This window comes from Chiroxiphia lanceolata, chromosome 2 (assembly GCF_009829145.1).
Source record: "Chiroxiphia lanceolata isolate bChiLan1 chromosome 2, bChiLan1.pri, whole genome shotgun sequence".
NCBI lineage: Eukaryota > Metazoa > Chordata > Aves > Passeriformes > Pipridae > Chiroxiphia > Chiroxiphia lanceolata.
This window is the reverse complement of record NC_045638.1, coordinates 54605844-54633171: the sequence shown is the minus strand read 5'-3', so window position 1 is coordinate 54633171 and position 27328 is coordinate 54605844. Positions and strand designations below refer to the sequence as shown.

The 27328-nt window shown below is 37.7% G+C and overlaps 1 protein-coding gene across 3 annotated transcripts in view; it reads left to right on the top strand.

Moving 5' to 3' along the window:
- Window positions 1-27328, top strand: part of TRPC4 (transient receptor potential cation channel subfamily C member 4) — a 128812-nt gene that overhangs the window by 83814 nt on the left and 17670 nt on the right. For 2 of the 3 annotated variants that reach the window (XM_032679990.1, XM_032679991.1), the window contains exons 4-5: window positions 9127-9463; window positions 21641-21780. In XM_032679990.1, coding sequence (XP_032535881.1) covers window positions 9127-9463; window positions 21641-21780 — 477 coding nt within the window. Of the gene's footprint in view, window positions 1-9126; window positions 9464-21640; window positions 21781-27328 lie in introns of those variants that run through there. The other variant, XM_032679992.1, reaches the window with a different exon arrangement.

The following is a 27328-nucleotide window of genomic DNA, read 5'->3' as shown; positions in this document are numbered from 1 at the left end:
AAAATTACTGTTTATTGCTTTATTTAGTTTGAATGCCTTTGTAATCAGTCTGTGTTTTTATTTTTCCCTCATCTAATTTTATATTCAGTCAGCCTTCAAATTAGTGCTATGCTTTCCAGGAACTGGATTTCCACTGATTTTGGGGAGCTTTGGTATCATCAGTTCCACACAAGCTTCACATCATAAACAGTCACTTCTAAAGAAACTGGGAAACCTTAGAGTTCAACATGATTCTGCTGTTGGCTCTCTTAACACTTGGCTAGAACAGCATAAGCATGGAGTCAAGAACAGTTATGCTTAAATCCATTTTTCATACAAGAATGCATGATTGCACCTCATAAAGCTAAGCTAACAGAGTGAAATCTATGTTTGCCTGGTGCTATTGGAAAGTGATTGCCATTGTTTTCGTAGAAAAGAATAAATAGTGTGACAAAATATCACTCGTCCAAGGTTTCTATTCCCAGTAACAGGCAAAACAAGCCTGAAAATGGAGAAAAGAAAGAATTAAAAATTTTGTGGTCAGCTTTCTTCCAAATAGCTCAATACCCTGCTCAAATCTGAAAGGATGATCAATAAAGGAAAATGGAGCTAAGAATGTCTCTCTGCCTTGTTTGGTCTGTGCAACAAACTGCACAAATGGGGATCAGGGTGGTCTCCAGTGATGCCAATAGAAATTCTCACTGGAGCAAGAAATACTCAGAGGAAAAACCTAGCAGTTCCAGTTGCTTTCCTTCCCGTCTCTCACTCAAAGTTTTTCACAGCTAATTTTTCTCCAATTAAACTCACACTGTGTTATGTTCTTTAGTTGCTTTCAACATATTTGCAGCTCCCTCATGAATTTTGAAAGGTTGCTTTATTAATTTGTAACTTTTCCTTCTGTCACAAAGTAGACAAAGTGGTAGAATTATCTGGACGTGAGGGAACTCATTGATTTTGTCATATGGTGGGCCTGTAACTAACTTAAATCCTAAATCCTTTTGGCTGCTAATGCTTACCAAAACAGGACACAGAACCATTTTGGATATAAGAACATAGAATCATAGAATCATTTAGGCTGGAAAGGAGCTTTAAGATACGTGTTAATCGCTCACTGGTCCAGAGGTGTGGGTTTTTTTCTTTTTACAACCTGTGTGTTGATATATGAAGTTTCTTAGACTATATATTGATTTTGGTCTCCTGAAATGAACTTGAACTTTTGAGATTATAAACAAAATATGTTTATCATCTCAATTTACCTAGTGTTAGAATGAATACTGGGAGAATGATCTGCTACTATTGCCCAGAATGGGAACTACAAGTGTTATACCAGCATCACATTTCCAAAGTTTGGAGCTGTTTTACACACTCATCCCACAGCCCAACAACTGATTCGCTTTTCTTTACCACTGGAAGGTCTAACAATGCTATTCATGCATAGCTGGTTCCTTAGAACTTCATTCTAGTTTCAGTTGCTGTTGCCTTTTAAAAGCAATTAATCAGAATCTCTGCAGTTACAGATAATTCTTGACTTATTTAATAGATATTTAATAGTTTTCTCTGTGTTGATTCATTTTACTGAGGAGTAATGAATCACAGTAAGAGCTTCTGCTTGTATTGATGTGGCAAATGAGAAATTTAAAATATTAAAACCTGCAATGTCATTGTTTGTATGATAATGTTAATTAATCCTTTTAACAAAGCATTCAGTCTTCTCTTTTATGTTTTCCTTTTGTTTCCTTCCTCCTCATATTTGAAGTTAAACAATAGAATAGTTATAATAAGATCCCCAAACATTGTATTCTATTCTTGGTAAGAGGAATGTAAACTCTGTATTTTATTATGAAAGCATCTGTGCTGTGAATTTGTTTTGCTATGGAGACCTGATCTGACACAGGTTGCCCTGATGATATACAAGCTGGTGTGCTCTGGTGCTCTGATCCCAAGTGTCCTGTTTTCATCTGAGATAATGTTCTTCTTAGTAGCTGGTACAGTGCTGTGTTTTGGATTTAGTATGAGAATAATGTTGATAACACAGTGATGTTTTGGTTGTTGCTAAGTAGTGCTTATCCTAAGTCAAGAACTTTTCAGTGTCTCATGGTCTGCCAGTGAGCAGGTGCACAAGAGGCTGGGAGGGAATATGACCAGGACAGCTGACCCCAACTATGCCCAGTATATAAACTGGGGGAAGTTAACTGGGAGGGGCCAATCACTGCTTGGGGATTGGATGGGTATTGGTGAGTGGGGGGTGAGCAACTGTATTGTGCATCACTTGTTTCGCTTCCTCTCTTTCTTTTTCTCTATTATTATTGTTGTTGTTATATTTTACTTTAGTTCAATTATTAAACTGTTCTTATTTCAAGCCATGGTTTTTACCTTTTTCTAATTCTCTTCCCCATCCCACTGCGAGGGATGGGGTGGTGAGCGAGCAGCTGCCTGGTACTTGTTTGCCAGGTGGGGCTAAACCATGACAGCGAGCTCATTAGTTCCCGTAATGACACAACTGCAGATAACACTGAGAAGAAGCTGACCAGTGGTTTGTGTACAGTAAGAATCATGTTTATAATGATGGTCTGCTCCAGTTGGCACAAGGTTTAGGTGGAATGGACGTGAGAAGATTCATAGTAATTGGCACAGGAATCAGAGCTTCTGGCCTGAGGCGGAAAACAGACAGTATAACTATACCCAAAGGAGTCCAGAACACAGTCACTAGCTTTTAGAAAGCAAAATGTGCTGATCCAGTCAATAATGTTAAAGCATTTAAATTGCAATTCAGTGTTATTTGTCTTAATGAAGTGGTCCTCACAGAATAAGTGCTGAAATCCACAAATACAGCCTTTGGGGGAAGATACAGAAAAGGACATGCAGTGGTGTCTCTAGAGGGAGAAGCAATCTAACAAATTTAGGAGTCTACTTAATGAGACCGGGACTTGAATCTGTCTTTAGTGCCAAGCAAATATACTTTTCACAACCAAGAGAATTTTGAAATGTAAATTTGAAGTTAAACTAAATAGAAGAGCTTGGGTTTCTATTAAATGTCTGTGAAAATATGTAAAATATGAAAAGTAAAATGTTCCAGAGAAAGAAAAAGCAACTGAGCTTAATTTTTGTTGAACTGGAACACAATCATTGGGAACTGTGTGTGACAAAGCCGCAGACCTCAGAGCTAACCTTTCCTACCAGTGTGGCTGTAATGGCAATACAGCAAAGAATCTGACCATGACTTTAAAGAAGTATTAATAAGAAACTTAATGATAAACATTTTCACCTGGTTCCTCCCCCCAAAAAGATCTTTAACATTCCTGTTAGAGAATGTTATCAGGAATAGTTCTTTGTGCTTCAGCATAACTCACTTGAACTTAAACCAGAAAGGAAATAACTTTTCCAGCTTTCATTTCTAGATGACAAATGGCATCCTTTTTTATGTAATATATACTAAACCACCTATTGATGTCAGAATGAGAATTTAATTTAGACCTCAGATTTTGTTAGACTGCTTTGTAAGTGTATAAATGAGTACCCTATTGTAAGTGGACATTTTTTATATCTTTGCATATTTCCTAATACAATGAAAAAAATATTTAAATTGTGGTACAGTAAAGAACTGACTTGACTTTTTCTGATGGTGTATGGAAGTGTTATTTCTCTAAAGACCATATACAATAAATAGTATTACTTGTGTCATTTCTTCATCATTTCCACTGAGAGATATGTATTATAGCAAAACTAAAGATCAGATTTAATCAGCAGTAAAAATGAATTTCTGCTTTATATATATGTTTGAATATCACTATAATCAGGCTCTGCTATTATTTATACCAGATTATTTTTGCTGGCACTGTGAATAATTTCTGGTTTTCACCAGTCTCAGGGAAGAGCCAATTCCCAGCATGACAACTAAGAGAATGAATACCAAAATATTTTCAGATGGGCAGACTCTATGAAGAAGCTAAAGATGTGAAACCAGGAATAATCATTATAGCAAAATCCCTTGCATAATTACAAACTGGTGGAAGCTATTGGAAACCATTGTAATGTGAAAATATAAACTTGCTGATTGCTAATTATATGGAGACATTGTCAAAGTTAAACAACATAATACTGACAGTACAAAAGATACTCGAGAATAGTAAGGGAATACCTCAGAATGTTATATCTCCAATTAAGGAAGAAAAATTATACTACCATGAAAATATTTTTGCACAGCAATGCGGAACTGGCAAATAATGTCACAGAGTATTTCTGTTTCTGCTAGTCACAAAATATTTGTGTAAAATATTTTTTTAAAAAAATTTTTAGCTCCTAGTTCAGCAGAGGACTTAAATGTCCACTTAGCTTTAATATGTGATCATCTTAGATGTGATACCATCCATTTATACAGGAATTGTCTTATGCTTGGAGCATACATTTTTTCACCCAGTTCTACTGTTTCTTTTTAATAGAAAGGTTTATAGTAGTTATAGTATAAATGTCAGTTGACCAAGAATTTTGCCGTGAAGACATTTTTTTTCTTTTTCTTTTTTTTTTTCTGTAGAGGAGGGCTTTTCAGTGGATAAATCAAAAGTTCAAGTGTAATAAGAATTCAGGATCAGTAATAAAATATAATAATCACCAATAAACTTACTTAATATGTAGAACTGGTTTTTACCTGGCCTATACAGCCAACATTTACACTGTGAGTCCCAGGAAAGCTTCCCTGCCACCAGTTCCTGTATGCACTCAAATACTAACTTATTACATATGAAGATAAACAGTAGGTTCACAACATATTCCCCTCATTTTCTCTGGAGGAAATAAGTCCACAAGGACAAAAGGGAGATGCAGTGTGCAGTACCAGCTCCCCTTCTCTGTGTGGCTGAAGAACAAGGCTGTAGGGTTCACCATTGAGTACACTTGTCTTCAAGGTGCATCAACTGTTCCCCATTCAAAAACTTCTTTCATTTTTTAGCTAATGTAGTAAATATTGATATCACTACTGAACATATTTCACAGCATATGATGACAGTCGCTTGACCACAAAAATTAAGGAAGTAGTCAAATTTGTGAAAATTAATTTGGACATTTTTAATAGCATCATACAATTCCTTGATAAATGAAGCAGAAAAGCATAATTTAAAAGAAGTGTCAGCAAGAGATTTAGGGTAGTTTTCCAGTTGTCCAGAGAATACTTTGTAGTGTGTCATAGCATATCTTATATGGCCAATGAAACTCAGAACCAGAAAGAAAAGTGAAGAACCAGACATTTTTGTTGCTTCATGACATTGTTAACTAACCTTACCAGTATGTTGTTACATAAAAAAATAACAGCATGAAACTGGATATTTGGACCTCTCAGAAATGCATTATATGCATTAAATGCTATATCATCTGTAGGCACCATGTTTTGCTTTCTGTTATAGACCTTTTCCTGCGGTACTAGAACTGCTTCCCTATGCATGCAGCTCCAAAAATGCTGACATAGTGTTCTATATGTTTGCTCCATACCATTAATTGCTTCTTATATATTTTATGTCAAGTAAGTAATTTAAAGTACATTACCAGTGGTGCTCCCCCTGACTCTAGGCATATTGAATGTATACTCTATATAAATTTTCTCCTATAGTCAGAGGATCCAACCAGTGCTAGAACTGTCTTGTCACAGTCATATTTACTTTCTTTTAAAATTATGATTTAAAAAATTGACTCTTTGATGTCTGGGATTTGAAAGTTTTCTGCATTTACTGAAAAACTTCCTATACCTCAGAACACAATCATTGTCTTTAACACATTGTACCTTAGCAACAAGTCCCAACACTGGTATTAGGAGACAAGGAACATTTTTTTAAGCCTGCACAAAAGTGCTTTCTCTATTAACACTGGCAGTTTTGCATATTAATCTGTTTAAAGATTAGAACTAAGCAACCCAGTACCCACCCCTCTGTAGAGGACTCTCCAGATGGTTCAGTCAGCAAGCATCTCCTCATGGCATGAGGTACCTCTGCATCATTTCTGGTCTGCCCAGATCCAGGACAGCCCAGTACTTGGTGGACATTGGAAAAAACCCTCCTTTCACTTAGTTTTCTTGACATTACAGCATGAAAAATTAGTTCTCTTTTAGCCGTGCTTGGTAAGGAGTAGGTTACCTATATCTATCACCAGTCTTTGCTAGCCACTGAAAGCTGTTCCTTCACATGGGTCCCAAATACTGTGACGGTGGCCCAAAGGTGTTGAGAAAGGGGGCACAGGCAAGAATTAAGAACTGGTTACTTTTAGGTGAGAGGATACATAATAGGAAGATATTATGAAGAAGAGGAAACAAACATGGACCTGGCACACTCTGGGGCAAAAAGAGGAAAATATTTTACTGAAGAATTAGTCCACAAGTCCCACTTTTTCACTAGTCAAGCAAAGCACTAATCTGTATGTACTCAAGCAAATTGAGTAGAAAAATTTTGTAGGGACAACTCCGTTAAAAAATAACTTCGAAACCATCTGCTCAGACTGCATGTAGTGTTATTCCAGAAATTTTTACCTAGAAACCAACACCCTGAAACCTTGAGAATGCATTTTTCCCAATGGAATAGTACACTCCGCTACTCTTCTGTAAGGCTATTTTTAAGATTCTTATGGTATGAGTAAATTTTCTTGTCTTTCACAACAGTCAGAGACAGCTAGGCAAATATGTCCCTGCTAAAGACACTAGCATGACACGGGTTTGAATTTGGCTCAGGTTATCAATTCTGACAAGATCCAGACATATATAGAAAGATGGATGCTGGCTCTCATTTCATTCCAAACTAAATAGAATTTTCTAACAATAGTAATCCCAGTGATTTTAGAAACTGTTTGAGAAGTTACCTATTATTTATCCCCAAAGGAACTTGGTTCCTGTGGTTATAAGTATTATCAAAATAATATAAAATCCCAAACTAGGTGCATTTGGTTAGAGTTCAAATCTGAAATTATTTGGTGTAAATAAACAATTTTGTTATAAGAGAGAAAAAGTTTCTGCATAGCTTTACTAAGTCTTCAGCTAATGATATAATTAATCCAATGTATGTATGTAATACACATATATGTGTAAGTGTATTGCATTTGCGTGGCAGGATTTTGGTAGTGAGGGTAGCTACAGGGGTGGCTTCTGTAAGAAGCTGCCAGAAGCTTCCTCCCTTCCCTCATGTTTGATGCCAGCTGGCTCCAAGACCTGACACTGGCCAAGGCCAAGCCTATCAGTGGTGATGGTAGCACCTTGATATAGCAGATTTAAGAAGGAGAAAGTTACTGCACAGGAACAACTTCAGACAGAGAACAGAGGAGTGAGAATATGAGAACAAAACAACTCTGCACCAAGGTCAGTGGAGAAAGAGGGGAAGGAGGTGCTCTGAGCACCAGAGCAGAGATTCCCCTGCAGGCGGTGAAGAAGACCATCTTGTTGCAGACTGTCCCCGTGCAGCCCATGGAGGTCCATGGTGGAGCAAATACTCACCTGCAGTCCCTAAGGGACTCCATACTGGAGCAGGTGGATGACCAAAGGAGGCTGTGACCCCATGGAAAGTCTGCACTGGTGCAGGCTCCTGGCAGGACCTGTGAAGAGAGGAGCCCACACTGGAGCAATTTTTCTGGTAGAACATGTGACCCCGTGGGGGATCCATGCTGAAGCAGTCTGTTCCTGAAGGACTGCACCCTGTGGAAAGGGACCCACACAGGAGCAGTTCATGAGGAACTGGAGCCAGAGGGAAGGACTCATGTTGTAGACATTCATGGGGCACTGTCTGCCATGGAAGGGACCCCACGATGGAGCAGGGGAAGAGTGTGAGGATTCCTTCCCTTGAGGAGGAAGGAGCAGAAGGGACAATGTGTGATGAACTGACCTCAGCCCCCATTCCCCATCCCTCTGCACCAGTGTAGAGGTGGAGATAAAGAACTCTGAAATGAAGTTAAGCCTGGGAAGAAGGGAGGGGTAGGAGGAAGCTATTTTTAAGATTTGCTTTTATTTCTGTTTATCCTACTCTGGTTTGATGAGTAATAAACTAATTTCCCAAAGCTGAGTTTGTTTTGTCTGTGATGGTAACTGGTGAGTGATCTTTCCTTGTCCTTATCTCCACCCACTAGCCTTTCCTTATATCTTTTCTCCTTCCCCTACCCAGCTGAGGAGTGGAGTAGTAGTGCAGTTGGTGGGCACCTGGCATCCAGCAGGGTCAACTCACCGCAGTAACAGAAGAAAAATACTTATTTTCTTTCTTTTCTCTTTTTGTGTTTTTGGGGGTTTTTTGTTTGGTTTTTTTTTCCCACTTATTTGTTTGTTTTATTTGGTTGGTTTGGTTTTTTGTTGTTTTATTGTTTGTTGTGGAGGGTTATGTTTGTTTGTTTCTATTTTATGCGTTTTGTGTCAACTCTAAGATAGGGTTACTCTGTGTCCCCTTTATAAAAGAAAACATTAGGGAAACAGGAACTAGTGATCAGTGAAAGGTATGACATAAAACCTTGAATATACTTAAAGCTTCTGTAAAAAGCTATCTGAAAAATATTAAATATGGGTTTGAGGTTTTTTGGTGAAATTAAATTTTAAGGATCAGACAGAGCATAAAATATTGCACAGGATAGGAGTATATCCTGGCAGGGGTTAGTGAAACAGTGGGGAACACTAGTGCTTAGTTCCTATTGTGAAAGACTTTTGTCATGTATTTTTAAGAGTTTTGTCAGTATTAAAGCATGTAAGCCTGATTTTTAGAGAGTTAGCAGGGAACATATTGAGAAGAGTTTGTTCATGGCTGTGGAATTCAGTTTCACTGCTTACACATTTCAGTTGTGCTGTTGTGCTGTTCGTTTCATATTGACTTTCACCTCATGTTCTGTGAATTCTCCAGAAATGTTGCTGGTTAAATAATGGAAATACTTGTGTTGCAGTCTTTTGGCTCCTTGTATGGGGAAGCCAAGCTTTACTGTGAAAAATAAATGCTGATAGCTTTGTACTATACTTTTTGCGTTGAAGGAAAGGCAGGCTGACCTGGCCCTGTCTTACTGGTATTGTCAGTATGGGTGAGCTTGCATAGGCTATGGTTTTTTTTTTCTTTTAAAATCTCTATCTAAAAATTACTTAACTGACATAGCATGCAAAGAACTTTACAGAGGTAACAAAAAACTAACTGTCTTCCTTTCTTTTCTCCGTAGTTTGTTGCTCAGCCCAACTGCCAGCAGCTGCTCGCATCCCGCTGGTACGACGAGTTCCCCGGATGGCGGAGGCGACACTGGGCTGTGAAGATGTTGACATGTGTTGTGATAGGACTCCTTTTTCCAGTCTTCTCTGTGTGCTACCTGATAGCTCCTAAAAGCCCATTAGGGCTGTTCATCAGAAAGCCATTTATCAAATTTATCTGCCATACTGCATCCTACTTGACTTTTCTGTTCCTGCTGTTGCTTGCCTCTCAGCACATCGACAGGTCAGACCTGAGCATGCAGGGACCGCCACCAACCATCGTCGAGTGGATGATATTACCGTGGGTCCTGGGTAAATGTATTACTAAAGAAAATACAGTGAAAAGTGTTTTGACCCCTGCAGTTTTGCCATGCATTCCTGAGGCAGAATACAGTAGAGTTCTGTCATGAATTATTGACCTACCAAAGCAGGAAAATGGTCCGTCTCCTCCAATACCTAGCAAGAGTAGTTGACAACATAGACAAATACCAGAGTTTAAAAATTCAAAGTTTCACCATCTGATATGTTACAGTGAGGGGAAAAAAAGTATATCAGGGGTTCCTTCCTGTGATTAAGCAGAGCCTGAAACATACATATTGTTATTCTTTTTAATATCTATTTTCTTCAAGCCAGAAATTGTTCTGATTCTTGTAAGTGTCCATTTTTTTAATTCATTAGTCTACTTTTAAAAAAGGATCCCTTTGCCACAATAATTATTTTTCATGTATTGGAATGAGGCATAATGTAATTTCTGAAGCATTATTATTAACCTTAGTTACCTACAGTATGCTTCCTTCTAATATGACAGACCCATGTATTGAAAATATGATGACCAGCATTTTCAAGTGAGTATTTTCATTAAAATATGCATGCAGAGTAATTTTTCTGTGCAAGAACAGTGATGAGAACTTGTCATGCAACTTAAAAGCAAATGTTCTACATCAGAAGGAATAAGAAAATTCCCTAGCACTTTTAAAATGGAAGAAAATATTACCACTCTATCCTGATAGTTTAAAATAAAAATTTCAGTCTGGGATTATTGGAAGCCTACTTTGTGTGGGCCATGTCATCCTTAAATGTCTTCTTGTGTGATTCTTCCTTCCTGTCTTCCTGTGATCTTAGAAGTATCCTAGGTCCTCCCTACCTTTGCCTGTCTACCTCTCAGTGTGCTGTGGTCTCTTCCCTGTTTTTTATTTTAGGAATCAGCGTAAGTTGGACCAGATGAGGCCAAATACACTTGTCTTGTCTGAAATTAATTTATAGAAGGAGGGATTTAGTAGTCTTAACTGCAAAAATTTAAGTTTCATATATTCATTAAAATCATCATCACATAGGTTCATGCACAAACTTTTCTGAAATTTTGGAGGGATTTTGATACTGTTACCTCTCCTAGAGCTTCCCATTAAGATAGTGTCTCTTCTCTTTTTCCCAAACACCTGGGTTCTTTTAGAGTAATGAAACTAACAAGGCTTTTGGTATCATTGATCCTATATAATTTACAATGCAGTGTTGAATTCATAATACACTGATTGGCGGTGCCTGATGTTCCAGAGAGCAATAATTTAGTGGCTTTTCCTCTACCTTGGTAGAGCACTGTGGGAAGCAGGAGGTCTACATCTGTCTTTCATGTAGGAGAACAAGTATGCATGACTGAAAACCCTGTGTACACTTACTTGTAGGGAGGCTGTCAGAAGGACCTGCCTTTTACATGTGAACTGCTTTCTGAGATTTCCCCCATGGAAGCACAGCTGTTCTCACCACCAGCCCTCACTGTATACTTGGTTGTCCTTTGCTGTGTAAATATTTCTAGTACATTAAAAAAACCCCAATATCTAGCACTATTGCAAAAGAATTATTCAATCCAGCAGGATGTCTGGACTGACACTTCCTACAGATAAGTCAGACTAACTTCAGTAGGTGAGTTTTACATTTAAATACTTTAAAAAAATTTCCTCCAATTAATTTCCCCAGTTTTGTACTATCAAGAAATGAGAAACCAATATAAAAATCATTAACTTGATACATTGCTTCCTTAGAAATAAATGCTGCACTGATGAGGAGGAGCCAGGGAATCTTCTGTGCTGTGCCATACCTAGAGGAGATATTAGTAGCTTTTCTGTCTGGTCTTCCAAAATAGCAGGTGGTCAGTATCTGCTTTTACAGCATCCCAAGGCTAAAGGATAATAAGAACAAATGCATAGGTGACACATAGACCTTGACATGCCAAAGTGAATGGTTTCATTAATCTGTCTTTTAACAGAGCCCAAAGAAAAAGGCACAATTTGAGAAGGGCAAGAGCTAGCTTCTGGTAAAGGCATTTCTAAAATTTTGGCGATTAGCTCCTCTCCAGAAAACATGCAGTGGGAAAAGGAAGAATCTCCATTGCCCTCAACCTCTAACAGCGTTGTTTACTTAGGAAGAGGTTTGAGTAACCCACATCCCAAAGCACTTGGTTGAAGAAGCCATTAACCCTGAGAATTGCAACTGTCAAGATGCATATCATTTCTAAAAGGAACTTTAATATTTACAGTATAGACACATATTGCCAGATTACGCTAGTACTGCCTGTTTTGAACAAACCCATCATCTGCAAGCAGTACAGGTCAAGTCACGGGAAACTCTTGCATAAACGAAACCTCACAAGCATGGGTAAAGATCAGTAGTTAGATACCATGTGGTTAAATAGTTTGTGCTTAATCTGGACTGTGGTGTTCAGAGAAACTGCCCCTTCCAAAATCTCTTGCATCTAAACTGATGTGTTTTACACGCTGATCTCCAGTGTTTCCTAACTAGAGGTTTCCTGTTGTTCCAGTTTCACATTTTCTATGTTCAGCTGTCAGAATTTGTTTGCTGTAGTGCCTTAGCCCACCCAAATAATAAGGCCTCAGATTCACCCATTGTAATCTCAGGCAATTCATTAGGCCTAAATTCCCCCTGTCGTTGAAGGAGACAGACACATCTCCACAGGACATTTCAGTTTACAGCGTGTGGTGAATGTGTCTATTTTAGCTTTTTTTGTTTGTATGGGTCTTTTTCTTTTTTTTTTTGGTTGTTGGGGATTTTATTTCAGTTGGTTGGTTTTGGGGGTCATTGTTTTTAAAGGAATGATTCTCAGCCAAAACCTGCTCATTTCCTGTTCACATAATATAGGCTGTAATCTAATCATCTTTTAATAAGCTTAATACTTTCCTTAAGTCCTTATCAATAAGCTAAGGTTAGTTTACAGGCTGCAATTTAGTCTGTTGTCTGTCTTCAAACCATACAGTTAAGCAGTTTCCTAAAAAAGAGTCTCCCAGTTACACAAGGGAGACTAAATATGAGATACATAGAGATATTTTGCCATTTTCTGGATGTAGACAAAAAATTTTGTCATTTGAGTCAAAACTTATGTGGCTCTAGGGTGATAGTTCTTTGAAACTGGAAACACGACCACGTAAATACTTTCCGCAAAGCAAAGGTTATCCTGGAGCAGCAACTGCATGTCAAAACTATTAACATTTTGAACAATAGAATTCTTTACTTTTCTCTGAATTCAAATAGCTCTGCATGTAGTTTGCATTTTAATAGTTATCTCTCTTAAAATGAAGAGAGGAAGAGGAGCTCTATGTTTCAGCCTTCTTGTCAACATGAATTTCAGCATACAAATATTTCATATAATTTAAGAAGTTTCAATGCTATCCATAACAATCTGAGCTCTCCAGAGATCAAATAGTATTACTATGTAATAGAAGGGTGACTGTGCATAATTAGCACATGTTAAAAGTGTCGCTAAAGTAGTAGACTTGCAAGAAATGTCTGTATTTGTTGCATTTCAATGGAGACTATCGACTTTTTAAAAAGTCTCTTAAGGAAACTTCTGCATTAATTTTGTCTTTTACATGATTAGATGATTACATCTAATCATCTACAAGTGGTGCTCCAGTGTGTGGTGATTATCTGTGCAACAATAAGTCAGTATAACAAGACTCTTATAACTTTACGAAGTAGTTGAGGAAAAATCTCTCAGTAAGAAGAGTCAGAATCTCCCATCCTTGCATCTAAACAAATAATAAACAAACCTTGGCTTATAAGGAAAATTAATTCTGTTCTTCTTATTAGCTGTTGGTTGAGATCTCCCAAACATGAAAGATACTTCACACTACAGAAACATAGACCTATGTGCTATACTTGAGAATCCATCACCACTGAAAAAAAGGACAGGAAAATCAAGAATACCATCTTGGGAGAAAGCAAGGAAGAACAATATTTCCCATCACCAAGTTCCCCATCCATTTGCTGAGTAGCCTCTGACCATGATAGCAGTGATGCAGAGGGGAAATGAAATAAGACCCAGCTTTATCCTCTGTGTGCCTTAACTGCAGCTCACATAAGGATCATATTGATTCCTGTAGACTTTTCATACCTTGTTCTTCTGCCCTAAACCATGGCCTCAAACCTAGCAGTACTAAACGTCCTTGCAGTGAGCATTTGGTTCACCAGAGAGTGATACAAAATTCAGAGGAGAAAGCCATCAACCAGACAAACTTAGTGTTCAGTAGTTGTGTTTAAAAAGTTCCCTTCCAGCTGATCAGGGTGGCTGCAGCAAAGAGAACATTTTCTAGGCAAATTTGTTTGGTGAGTTTTTTGCTCTTTTATGGGAATACTTAAATGTTCATTGTATTTACATTGTTCAGAAGACTGCTTGGAGCAGGAATGCAGCCTTACTGGGTCTCTTGAACAATGCATTCCCCATCCTTTCTGTCAGAATGGTTTATGCTATTGGAGTATGTGAATCTATAGAGAATGTGGATGTTTGGGAACTGTGCAAACTGCAGACATTTGTGGTTAGCAAACTGCTGGTGGGATATATGAGTGTACATTCTTGTTAGTATTTAGCACAATGTACATGCAGACCTATGGCACAGCAAGACACTTCAGAATAATTGATCATAAGGGTGCCGAGTACCTTCTGCATCATCTTCTAAATTTGGTCAAGAAAGTCTTGTGTAAAAAATTAAATAGTTAGTATTAATTGACACATGCCAGGGAACAGATGTAGAGGATGATATGTATAGATTTATTTTATTCTTTGGCTGTTGGTGATGTTGGCTGATATGTGGCTTTTTGTACTTTATGATTTGATCTAGAATGGTCTTGCCATTTCCGAAATGGAGGGAAAAGGAAAAATGTTTTGTTTTGATGATGAAAAAAAAGCCAGAACACTTTTTCTTTGGGAAGCACTTTCAGTGGTGCCACGATCTCCAGTTAAATATGGGTAGCCATGTGCATTTTTTGTTATTCCACTGAAAATCAGTCCTAAATTTAAAAAATATTTATAAATATATGAGTATAACTTTCCTGGAAAGAGAGATCAGACATAAATGGTGCCTCTGGCCTCTTTGGTGCCTCTTTGCCTGTCCTGACGCAGGACCCAGACACTGTGCACGGTTGTTCCCCTCACAAACAGCCATTTCTGCAGGGAAAAGCAGAAGGCTTGTGTTTGATTTTGTGCATGTTCTCTTGAAATAGGTGTACTCTATTGACAAAATATCCCACAGAGATTGGGAGCCCCTGAATTATACCAGGATGCCTCTCCACTCCTCTGTTACCTTCATATACCTTCAGCAGAGATCAGTTCATCAGTCCAGGTGTAAAGCAGAAGAGCTATTTCAAGCCTCATCAATTCTCACTGAATTCCCTGGAATTACTTTCTTTGTCTTCAGAGAGCTTTAGATCATTAGCAGCTTGTCTCGCTTCTTGTAACTGTGAAAAACTCTATACTACATAGTAGGGCAAAGTTAATTTTGTCAGTTAAATGATTTCACAGCCCAGTAAAAATATGTTCTCTAAGAAACATACTGAAAGGTTGTTGTTGATCTTGGCACGCAGAGATTGACCTTGAGGAACCCCTTGCTTCCCATCACTTAATGGTGAGGAACAAAAATAGCACAGAGCAACCAACCTTTTGTGGGAAAGGTAAGGCCAAAATTAGCTAGGGATCCACAAATCTTTTGGAAACCAAAAATAGTTCAGGATACTGGCTTTCATATCTTTCTCTGGCAAATTTTGATGTTATTATTCACAGACTTTAACCATAATTATAATTATAAACAACAAAAGGCAGTGTTGTGGAGATGGCATAAATTTTTGTGAAATGCCACAGTTGCTGGAAAATTGTTTTCTTCATTTGCTCAGGTTTCAGTACAAGATAGGAATTTAGACAGGGTGTATCTAAATATTTTTGTCTTAGAACTTAAACCACCTTTAAATGGATTTCATTGGGAAGTTATTTGTCATTTGTATCTTTTCCCTGAAACTGAAATGTGTTCCTTAAGAGTAAAATTACAGGTCTGGGTAGCTATAATGCTATAATGGATCAAACTGGATAGATTCAAAATATTTTCCATCTGAAAGTTATCTACCAGCACAAAAAAATATTGTGTCTAACCCAAGGCTTTATCCAAAGAGACAGAGAACTTTTGTGAAAGTGTTGAGCTGCTACCCATGCTCAAAGTTACAAGGTTTGCCAACGGATCCTTAATTTATGAGAAGAAAAGCAGGTCCATATTTTTGAAAAGACATGTCAGTGTTTATTATCCAAACAGCTGGAAATACAGCTTCAAACCCAAAATCTCTAGATAAATATCTGAAATAAAAGCTAGTCTTATTAGTGTATATGTATTGACGTTTCTACACATTAATCATATGTAATATGTGATACCTACTACTCAATTCCTAAGAATTTTTTTAAAGTGTTATAATTATAATTAAAGATGTTATTTTTCTAAGAGCATTCTTATTTAAATGCCCTTTGTTCTTCAGTAAGAAGGATTTTAATTTCTATACATTTTTTTTACATTAAATAAAATTTAATTTTACAATATGTAGTGTTTTTTTTAGAAGAAAGAACTTTTTTCATTAATGTTTCAAAATGTTTACTGCAAAAAAAAATACTTAGCAAATACTTAGCACACAGATTTCATTTTTTTCTGATATATTTTAGTTCCTTTCTTTAGGCAAACTGAACTTCAATCAAATGGTTGCATTGATCAGTTTGCATGTATCACAGTGCTTTACAAAACCTCTCCATGGTGTCTGTCATTCCGAAGGCCTCATGTGGTCTATGGGATTCCTGCCCTGAATTTATGTCTATTTCATCCCATTAAAACCATGGGGCATTTAATGAAATTTGTTTCTGTCATCTCAGTCTGTTTCAAAATATTCATGCTGTTATTTCTCTTTTACTGCTACAATATCTAGTTATAAACAATGCAGCAAGTGTTTGAAAGTCTCACCCTCAACTTTTCAATTTAGGTCCTTGATTAATGAGGTGGAAGAGCTGCATAATGTCGATAATTTCCTCGCAAGTGGCAGTAAATGATAACAGCATGGAATGGATAGATGAGGGTCTAAGAGGCAGGTGTGACATCCAGCTGATGTGCTGAGATAGGAAAGACACAGTTGGAGCAAAGAGACAGATATCAAAAAGTATCCAGCTAAAATAGTGAAATCTGCTCTGAGTGGGATTATTTCAGCTAAATAGAGGCACCTGGAAGTTAGACATCTCTTTTAATTCAGCCTGATCCTCATAGCTCCCTTTTCAGTCAGTGGGAAGATTGACCCACCTGCAGATAACAGGATTCTTGCCTTGGAGATGCTTGTTTCCTCCCAGAGAGGTAAAGAGGGCTTTGGGCAATGAATTGTCCCCAACCTGACTGTCTAAAAGACTATTGCTTTTAGATCTATACCTTGTATTTGGCTTGTTCCTCCTTCTTTTACCCCAGTACCTGCGTGCAAGCTGGTTATGTCCCCTCTGTTTTGTTGAGACATCACCTTTCTTGTTGCTGAATACATAGCTCTGACATGAGTTCTAACAGCATGTGATAACGTTGCTGCTTTGACACATTAATAAGCAGGCAGTGCCTGGACTCTAGATGTCTTTCCTACCTGTAACAGTGCCTCTATTAGACAGTCTTGCCACTGCATGTCTTCTCTTATGTCAGGTCATGTTTTGGAATTGCCCTAAAGTCTCCTTACAGAATAAAGTCAGGTACGATCCAGCTATCCATAAATCTTCTAAATAGAAAATGAAAGTGTGCAAGGTCAGAGATAATGCTGCTCTGATCTCTGGATTTATTTTTCTTTTTTTAAAAAAATACATAGATTTTCCTAGTTTTTTCCTGATTCTCCCAATTAATATAACAGAACAAAACTGGCATATTGTGTCACTGGGTGAAGATAAGAGTTGACTGACTTCTTCCCCCCAGACCCTTCCTTCTTGCAAAAAGATACAGTTATGATCTACGAGATTTCAAGACCTCTGCCTATGTGACCATAAATCAAACCTAAACAGCACGACTGGAAATCCCTGAGGTTTGTGGCTCAGAATAGCTTCATCGTGTAAGCTCACCGGGCCTCAGGGAAGTCATCAGCTTTGCATAAAGGCACTGAGATTTCAGAGTACACTTTTCTAGAATAGCCCTTCAGGTACACTTGGGAGGCTTTACAGAAGTCCAGAGATCCCAGTTCTCCCAGCATTCAATTCTCCAGTTAAGCACCCCTAAGGATACCTAGCCATAGAGACCTGGTAGCTGCAAAGGCTGATCACAGCTTTCATGGTGAGACTGCCCTGGAGCTGTGAATTTGGGCAGTCAATCTTAGGACTTTGTACCAAGATTTTCATTCAAAAATTCATGTCTGGGAAGCTCTGCTGTGCGTACATGGACTGTGTGTCTGTCACAAACATAGGATCCATCCATCAGCCTAGCTTCAAATTCTCTGGAGTCACATAAGATCTCAGTAAGTACATTTACATATGGAGCGTGCACTTAGATGCTTTGGCTGACAAGAAGATTAAGCTATCACATCTCCATTACAACCAAAATGTGGGATTTTTGGTTTTACATTGATGTTTGTTTGGAAAGAACAAGCCCTGCATCAGGATGAATATAAAAGTTGTCTTGAACTAAGAAAAAATTAGAACCACCACCTTTACGATGTCAAAGTATATTCAGAACTTTCAGCTGACAAATTACTTCAAAATTGCTGGTAGCTTGGATTAGTTGTATTTCTAATTCAAAATGTTCAAATTTACAACAGCCATGTACTCTCTTCCACTATTCTATAATAGGTCTGTATTTCTCTGTTAATGTCCGCTTTACAATTACATTTCATTTTCTGAGGCCCAGGAAGTGCTTGCGAAAACAGTTTTCACTCACAAAACAGATCAAATGCAGCAGTGTTAGTCAGCATTTCTTTTTCAATCTCTACATAATCCTATTATATTTTAGGCAGTGCTGTCAGAGCATATGATGCTGAGCAACAATCTTACACAGAACAGCCCTGTTGCGGTCTGTGTAAGTTTATGTCTTTGACTGGTTGTGAACCATGGAATATCTTGGCAAAAGACTTTAATGAACCTAGAGCCTCTTGTTTAAGCATTCATCCTATTATTCATCACAATCTATTTATGCTCTGTTTTTAAAGAGTATTTTAAAGAGAATTCTTAACTCTGTTGAGTTACGAAAAAAAACATTTAATTCTATGTGTATATTGATTTCTCCAAAGCCTTTTTATTTGGGGATCTTCTATCAATCCAACTGTCTGCTTTTTATGCCATAGCAGTCTTCTCAGTGTAAAGATCCTGCAATTACATCTGTATTTATTAAATGAAAAAGAGCAAGGCACTGTTTTCTAACACTGAAACTTAGGGGCTATATCTGTATTAGACAGCCTTCAACTCCAGATCTCCTCTGAGCCTTGAGCCAGGTCTCCTCCTGAGCAGAACAGTGATTTGTATGTGCTATTCTGCAGGTGAGGCAGGGGTGATTTAGAGCAGTGTCTGAAATGTGAAGGATATATTGCAGCCCACAAAACAGCTGCTTTTATGACCTAACAATGCTTAACATGTTATACCTGAAAGGTAGTAGAAGTGCAAGCAGGGACATTCGTAAGTTCATGGCCTGCATGGTGAAGGTTGGAGGGGACTGTGGAGAGAAGGAGGAGCTAGAGCTGCTGTCACCATGTTCATACTTAACATACATGAGTCATGAGTGACCAGGTCTTTGAAGAGTAAGTGGTTAAGTCATTTCAGAGGCTGAAACGGGCAGACATATAGGAGCCTGCCTAGTAGCCCTGGGAAGGTGTGTTCCCTTTGTGATGGCACTTGGGCAGTTAACAGCAGCAATGTAGCATTATACAGTGGATATTGACTCCTGCCATGCAATCATGTTCATCTGTTTTCTCACTGTGACGCATCATGATTGCAGCTTGAAAATAAGTGTTAGCTTCATAACAGTGCTATATTTTGTGTATTAGTTTTATCTGCTAAACTAAAGCTAGAGTTGCAATCAACCTGTCTAGGCTATTGTAGACAGTAAAATTTGTATATCCCACTTTTCTGTCCACATGTTCCCAGCATGGTCCTTTCACAGAATGTGTTGCCCCAGCTCTGCAGAATGCTGAAATGGTGATGTGGCATGGCTGAAAATGAATCCTATGAAGATAAAAGTTACTGGATCAGTCAGATGACTGAGATACTCCTGAGGCTTTGTGGTTACTGTGATGACAAACAGAAACAAGATGGGACCATGTGTCAGAGGTTTGAGGGCAGAAGTTGGTGAGGAAGGGAACTTTTCTTTTAGAAAGCAGTCAGGAGACAGAAAGGTCAAGCCAAACCACTACCAAGTTAAATTGTAATAACTCAAAAAACCTACCTGGCACAAACAAGAATAGATCAGGTATCACTTCTTCAGGATCATGTTTGCGAAAAAATCCGAAGTTTTCCATCCAGTCAGCTAGAACACCATTAAGACAAAATGTTAAGGTCCAAGGACAATTAAGCTCAGACTAAGGAGATATAGAACTCTATAGGCTCCTGCACAAAATCTGCTCAAAATTTTCTAAAAGAACATATGATAAGCAAGTGTAGAAAAACCATGTTGAATTAACTGTATCTCAACATCAATGTGAGAGACTGGCCTTATTTGTCCCTCTAATAAACATGAAAGTAAGAAATTCCTATAAGAAAATAATTAACTGTGAAAAATTAAAAACTGTAATGATATTGTTCTTAAAAAAAATCTCTGTAGACAATAATATGAAAAATGCATCTAAATGTTCCATGTTGTTTTATTACCATATGTACTGATTTCAGCCGGGGTAGAGTTAATTTCCTTCACAGTGGCTAGTATGGGTCTGTGTTTTGGATTTGTATTGAGTGCAGGGTTGATAATGTGGAGATGCTTTTGTTATTGCTGAGCAGTACTTACACAGAGCCAAGGTCTTTTCTGCTTTTCATACTGCCACGCTGACAAGGAGACTGGGGATGCATGGGAGGTTGGAAGGAGACACAGCCAGGACAGGTTACCCAAACTAACCAAAGGAATATTCCATACCATATGACATCATGCTCAGTATGATGTACTGGGGGGAAGAAAAAGGAAGGGAAGGTTTGGAGTGGTGGTGTTTGTTTTCCAAAGTAACTGCTATGTGTGATGGGTCCCTGCTTTCCTGGTAATGGCTGAACACCTGCCTGCCCATGGAAAGCAGTGAATTAATTCCTTGTTTTGCTTTTCATGTGTGTGTGGCTTTTGCTTTCCCTATTAAACTATCTTTCTCTCAACCCATGAGTTATCTAGCTTTTACCCTCCTGTTTCTCTCCCTGATCTGACTGGTGGGGAGTGAACGAGTGGCTGCATGGGCCTTGGTTGCTGGCTGGGCTTAAACCACAGCACCATATTATACAATAATGTGGAGTATCTTCTTCAGAGAGGTTTTAATGTTTATAGCATTAAAGATTCTGCACACAGTTGTCTCTGAAGCTGTTAAACCAAGTTCATGTCAAACAACTTGCAAGATTTCCCATTGGGATTGAATATTTCTGTTTCACTGTGTCTAGCACAATGTGTGCTCTGCTCACCTGGAAAACAGTTTCCATTCCTTCATGTCCCAAAGGAAGGTATCAATAAAAAACATCCTGCTGAAGACACTACTCTTTCATATGGAAAAGCAAGACTTTAGTTCAGGATTAAGAATAACAATAGAAATTCTCTTCCTTATTGTGTGGGTTTCAATCAAAATAAATTAATGTGTTGGATTGACTCCTGCAGTCATAAATTTTCTAATTTGAATTATTTTACATTGGTTGCCAAGAACTGAGTTGGCACTGGTGACAGGTTTTAAGACCCTTTTTATACTTTCTAAGATACCGTGACAAAAGAGATTGAAGAAAGCCAAAGAAATTGCTCTTGTACAAGTAGAAGTTTTTGGTTATGTTTGTTTTGGGGGTTTTTTTGGTTGGTTGGAGTTTTTTGGTGTGTTGGTTTTTTTGGGTTTTTTTTTGGGGGGGAGGGTTATTTGTTTAGGTTTTAGAGCACTTATCTACCTACCCTTTATACTTGATGTAAGGAGAATCAATCTGTAGTGTCTAGATATATAAATATGTGTCTAGAATAGTCACAGCCTTTTTTATTTAATATTCATGCTTAATGAATTGTGTTCTATTTACAGGTTTTATCTGGGGTGAAATTAAACAGATGTGGGATGGTGGACTACAGGACTACATTCATGATTGGTGGAACCTCATGGATTTTGTAATGAACTCCCTGTACTTAGCAACAATCTCTTTGAAAATTGTTGCATTTTCAAAGGTAAACTTTTTTTTTTAAATTAGCAAAATTTTTAAAATAAATGAAATGAGGCTTCTTCAGTCTTTCCTCTGTATTTGGAGTTGCCCAGGTTTAGCAATGCAAGAGATGTATGATGTGCTCATTGAATCCTCTGCAGCAATGACAAGAAGCTAAAAGAGTATAAAAGCAAAGAAAACATTGGATTTTATGCTTTTTTCTTCTTGGCTCATGCAATCTTTTGTTATTTTGTCATGAACTGTCATACTGTTATTTTCTTGTAAAAGGAAAATTAATAATAATGTTTTATAATGTTTGCATACAATTATGTTTTGTGTTAATATTTCATTATTTTTCGGTAAGAAATTATTGCCCCTAAGACAGATTTACACACCATGCAAAACTTGTGTCTGTTCACAAAGGTCCATATGTCAGCCAGTCAGGAGCAAGGATGAGCAAATACCTGGGATATGTTGACACACCAGACTTCTCCTTTGACAAAAGGTTTCTGACATGCTGGATCTCTGACTGCAAACCTTTGGAAGTCTCACTCAAAGAAATTTGGAGCTGTTGCCTGAAAGAGGAAGGTGTTCCAAAATGTGGAAAGCTGTCATTTAAAGCTAATGAAATACCTTTTTATACACAAGGATGCCTTATAAAGTGACTGGAAGATAAACAGTCATTTCACTTTCCCATGTAACAAAGTGAACAGTTCATTGAAAACAGATGTTTCCAAAGTATTGGAGTTGACCAGTTATTTACTTTAGAATAATATTAATTAGAAGACATTATAATCCTTTCATCTCCTAGACAGCTTCTGCTTACGGTAATCACATTCCAAGGTAACAGTGTCTATGCATCCATTACTCTCCAAATTGGTGCTTACATGTCGATGATAATCAACACGGTGCATAAAGCACTCTTTGGTGCTGCAGCTATTATTTTTTTACTACATGTTCAGTGTTGTATCTAAAAACCTTTTTGTTCCTTTAAAAAGCCTCAGTTTTGGTAGTCAACTGAAACACATGATGATATAATGAACAGAGTAATACAAGTGTGATTTAATACCCAGCCACATTTCCTTCACATACCTACAACAGAATTCATTACCGGTATGCCAGATGAGATTGAGAGGATGCCAAATGTAACCAGTATGTTTTGATGTAAAGCTTTAATTTTCTTTTCTTAAGCCTTGCAAGATAGGTTTTCCTAAGTTACAGCTTTTCTGTATTTATTGATTCAGCTCAAGCCATCTGAGAAAACATTTTGACTAGCTCCCTTGAATAAAATTACGAGTGCCCTCATGCTACTCTCCTCTGTGATAAGTATTCCCGGAGTAAAACGTAATGTTTATTGCCTATTTAAGTCTCTCTGACTAATGCTGTAGTTGAGTAGATGGATATTTACAGCAGCTGATGGGATAGTGTAAAATACACCAAAGCATTTAATTTCAGGGTGAGAGGATTGCTAAGATAAAGTTATCAGTTTCATTGCCAGTATTCAAATAAAATGAGTACATCACATAATTTTTAAAGGGCTATGCTTTTTGTCTCTGTGTATCAACATGTGAGGTCTTACTAAATTATCCAGTATGTCCACTGAAAATGCTTTATTCTCCATAAAAATGTCACAATAAATAATGCATTGTCCGACAGTTTTTGAAAGTACAAGATGACAAATTTTAAGCAACACATTTGTTTTGATGGAGGGCTATGGATAGAAATCATGATGCTTTAGGAAAAAATGGTTCTTTTTATGGTTTTGGAAGATAATTTATTATGTACTGATGTGTAAAGTTAGGTGCAGTGCCAACTTCTATACAGAACCTGCTTGCTTTATCTTAATATTTATTAAACCTGAGCATTGGACCTAGTACTGTTTCTTTCCAATTCTGCTAGAAATTACATGCAAGTTCATATTACTGATAATGTGTCTCAGCTTTGACATGAAGAACTAGTAGAGAAACATGTTGCTATTTAGGGAAAGAAGTCTGAAAAGTAACTAAAGGTACATTATTTGTCTCAATATTTACTGGTGTAACGATCACTGTGTCAGGTCTACTTTGTTCAGTAGTAAATAAGATTATATATCTCCTCTGCCTCCAGTTCTGCAAAAGCTAACATCTTCTTACATATTTGCATTATAAAATTGTTTTGACTGATATTTTACCAGATTCATAGGCCAAATGTCCATTTATATAGGATGATTAACACCCCTCTGTCCCTGAGAAATGGACTCAATTCTTCACTGTAGTTACCATTTTAAAGCTCTCTGCAAGGCCTCCTACCCCCTTCCTACTGCTGCTCTGAAATTCAGCATAATGACTGCAAAGATTGGGTCATACATTTTAAAATAGGAAGAGTTCACATTTACATACGACCTTTGAGAGAAGGATTTAAAATACTTTTCCTGAAATTAATATTATGTAACTTTTCTTTTTGTGATCAGAAACAAGGCGTTCACCTTTGACCAAGGTCCAACAGCCCATTAAACATTCAAGTAACCTGATCTACATGTCTTTTTGATCTCTCTTGGTGCTTTTGTAAGATCTACAGATCATGTCTTTTGTTTTAATGTGAAAACAGTGATCACTCAGCTTTTTTCTCACAAGTGGTTCTGATATTAGATTTGCATTAGAATTCCTTTGAGTAAGGATCAGTTGTTATCTTGTGTGCCGTGGGTGACATCGCAAAAGCATAATATATTTGCCTTGAAACTCTACTGTTTATATGCTGCTCCATTTGTTTTTTGCTCTTCTTAATTTTCCACTGATGTGCCATGTAAATTTCCTTCCACCAATGAGCCAGTAATAGGTATTATTTAATCACATTAAGTGATGGTTGGCTTTGTTATATGTCAAAAGGTCGTGTTTGCATTTCAACTGGGGACAGAAATTCATCAGGGTCACAAAGTAATAGAGGACTGCAGAGTATCAACATCATGATTTACAACAAGCTCAGTGTTGCTATATTTACTCTTACCATTTTCCATTCCTTAGAACAATAACCATTTATTTATTCTACATAGAACAGAAGAACATCAACAAACATGAGTGAGAGAACAAATACTTCAATTTTGCATGTTTTGGCTTGTTTGACCCTAAGATACAGTTTTTCTTCTTCTTTTTCCTTTTTTTTTTCTATATTATCACTGTTCCTGGTTTTAGTATACCTTGTCTTTTTGCTTCTCTTTTTTATCTTCCTTTTCACATGGAAGTTTCTTTGCTCTCTAGATTTTTTCTCGATATTTCTAGATTTCTTTTCAGCACCCTCTACTATAGTTAGTTAAATCAGTAGGTTTTTGTTGCTAGAGCCCTCTTATCCTCATTATTTTCTTTCTGGCTTCTTACAGTTAACATATTTCACAGATAATTTCCAAACTTATTTCTCAGGGCTTCATCCTTCTTGCTTTTTTTCCACCAAGTATTTCCAGTCTCTTACATAATGTTTCTTCAAAACTAAAATAACAGCCATCACTCTCTGCTTACAACCATGACACCTTTTGAATTGTATCCACACATGCAGGAAGGAGTTGGGCCCAAAAAAGGCAGAGTCAGTTAAACTGAAGTAACATAGTCATGCCTTTGATTTCCATTTTTACAAATAGGAGGTTATTTGATTTTTTGAATGTTTTAACAAACAAGTTTTGTGTCTTGATCCAGGACATCACAGACAAAGTTCTTTATTCTCACCTTTCTCCTCAGCATCATTTCTTTTAGAAAATGTGACATTAGATACATCTAGCCAGACTACAGCTGTAAGGCAGCCTCTCCCCTTCCCCAACCATCAATGAGGAGAAAATGAGAAACTTAAAAGAGCAGCTCGTCTGACCTGTTTGGGATATCCGCTTTCCTACTACTCTAGAAATTCTCATTTTTCTTTGCTGACTGTAAAACTAGGTGACAGAGAGCACAGATAAGGCTATCCACATCTGATTTGTTAAACTTCATCCTTGCTCTCTTGCTATGTCTTATGCTATACTTATTCAGTTTCCTGTACTCCCATGTTTTTCTCAGTAGGGTTCCTTAGTTTTTTCCTATCTCCCCCTCTTCTGTAACTTCCTTGGAATCTGCCACTACTTGCCTTCACCTAAAATATGTCTGCAGTTTGATGCTTTTGATTGTCTACCAAAACCCCCATTTCTTCTGAGTTCCAAATATGTTCTTTATTTTACTTTATTCCCCCAGCACACCCAGTGTTCTTTTCCCTAATCTGAGCATCTACTCAGATGCTCAGGTTTAGGTTCATCACCTAATCTTTGTTTGTACCAACAGTTGTTCCTAGTTATTTAATAAGTGCAAGTTTGCAGCTATGAGGGTTGTAAAGTGCCATGAGAATCTGCGGTACTGTGCTGTATAATATTATTCAAAGAAAAACATTATAGGAATCATACTGAGAAATTTTCAGCTCTCTCTTCTCAACAAACATGGAAAAAATTTTCTTCTGCTTTTTCTTTGTGTTTTATCTCTTAGCTGTTGTCTCTGTTAACTAAATTCTGTTTTCTTCTGCCTGTTTTTCATCACTGATCTTGAATCAATCAGAACTGAACTGAAGGGCAATAGTGGATGAGGCAAAAGAGCATGTCTCTTGAAGCTCTAATTCCAAATGCAGTAAGACTTGATTTTACAGCATGATCATTAGGGAGAGGATAGTCTAATGAAGAGAGTACCAAACTATGACTCCAGCGGGTCTAGATTTAACTCTCTGCTCTGTAGAGAACAAATATTACTGGTAATGAAATGTGAGGCTGAATAATTCTTAACTCTTTAATCAACTGTTCTCCTATTTTGCAGTTCCCATCTACAAATCCACAGACTTGTCAGCTGCTATGGTTGCTTGTATATGAGTAAATGAAATTGTGCCAAGGATTGCTGTTGGGCACTGGGACAGTTGCACATGCACTACCAGTCACTTAGAGAAACCCTGGTGTGGTGGAGTACTGCGCAAACTATCAGTGTCCACAACAGTGTCCAGTTCCCATTACAATTTGAATCCTAGAATCACAGATGCATAGAATAGAATGGGTTGGAAGGGACCTTTAAAGGTCATGTGGTTCAGTGCCTCTGTAATAAGCAGGGACATCTTCAATGAGATCAGTCTGCTCAGAGCCCCATCCAACCTGACCTTGAATGTGTCCAGGGATGGGGCATCTATCACCTTGCTGGGAAACCTATGTGTTTCATCACTCTCATCATAAAAAATTTCTTCCTTACATCTGGTCTGAATCTACCCTTTTTCAGTGTAAAACCATAAGTCCATGTCCTATTGCTACAGACCCAATTAAAAAGTCTGTCTCCATCTTTCCTATAAGCTCCCTTGAAGAAGGCTTCAAGGGAAAGGAAGGGAAGGCTGCAATAAGATCTCCCCAAAGACGCCTTTTCTCAGGCTGAACAACCCCAACTCTCTCAGCCTTTCCTCAGAAGAGAGGTGCTCCAACTTTCTGATCATTTTCATCTGGACCTGCTCCAACAGGCCCATGTCTTTCCTTTACTGAGGATGCCAAAGCTGGATGCAGGTGTGCAGTAGAGGATGTCCCTCTATTCTCACCAGAGTGGAGTTGAGAGGGACAGAAC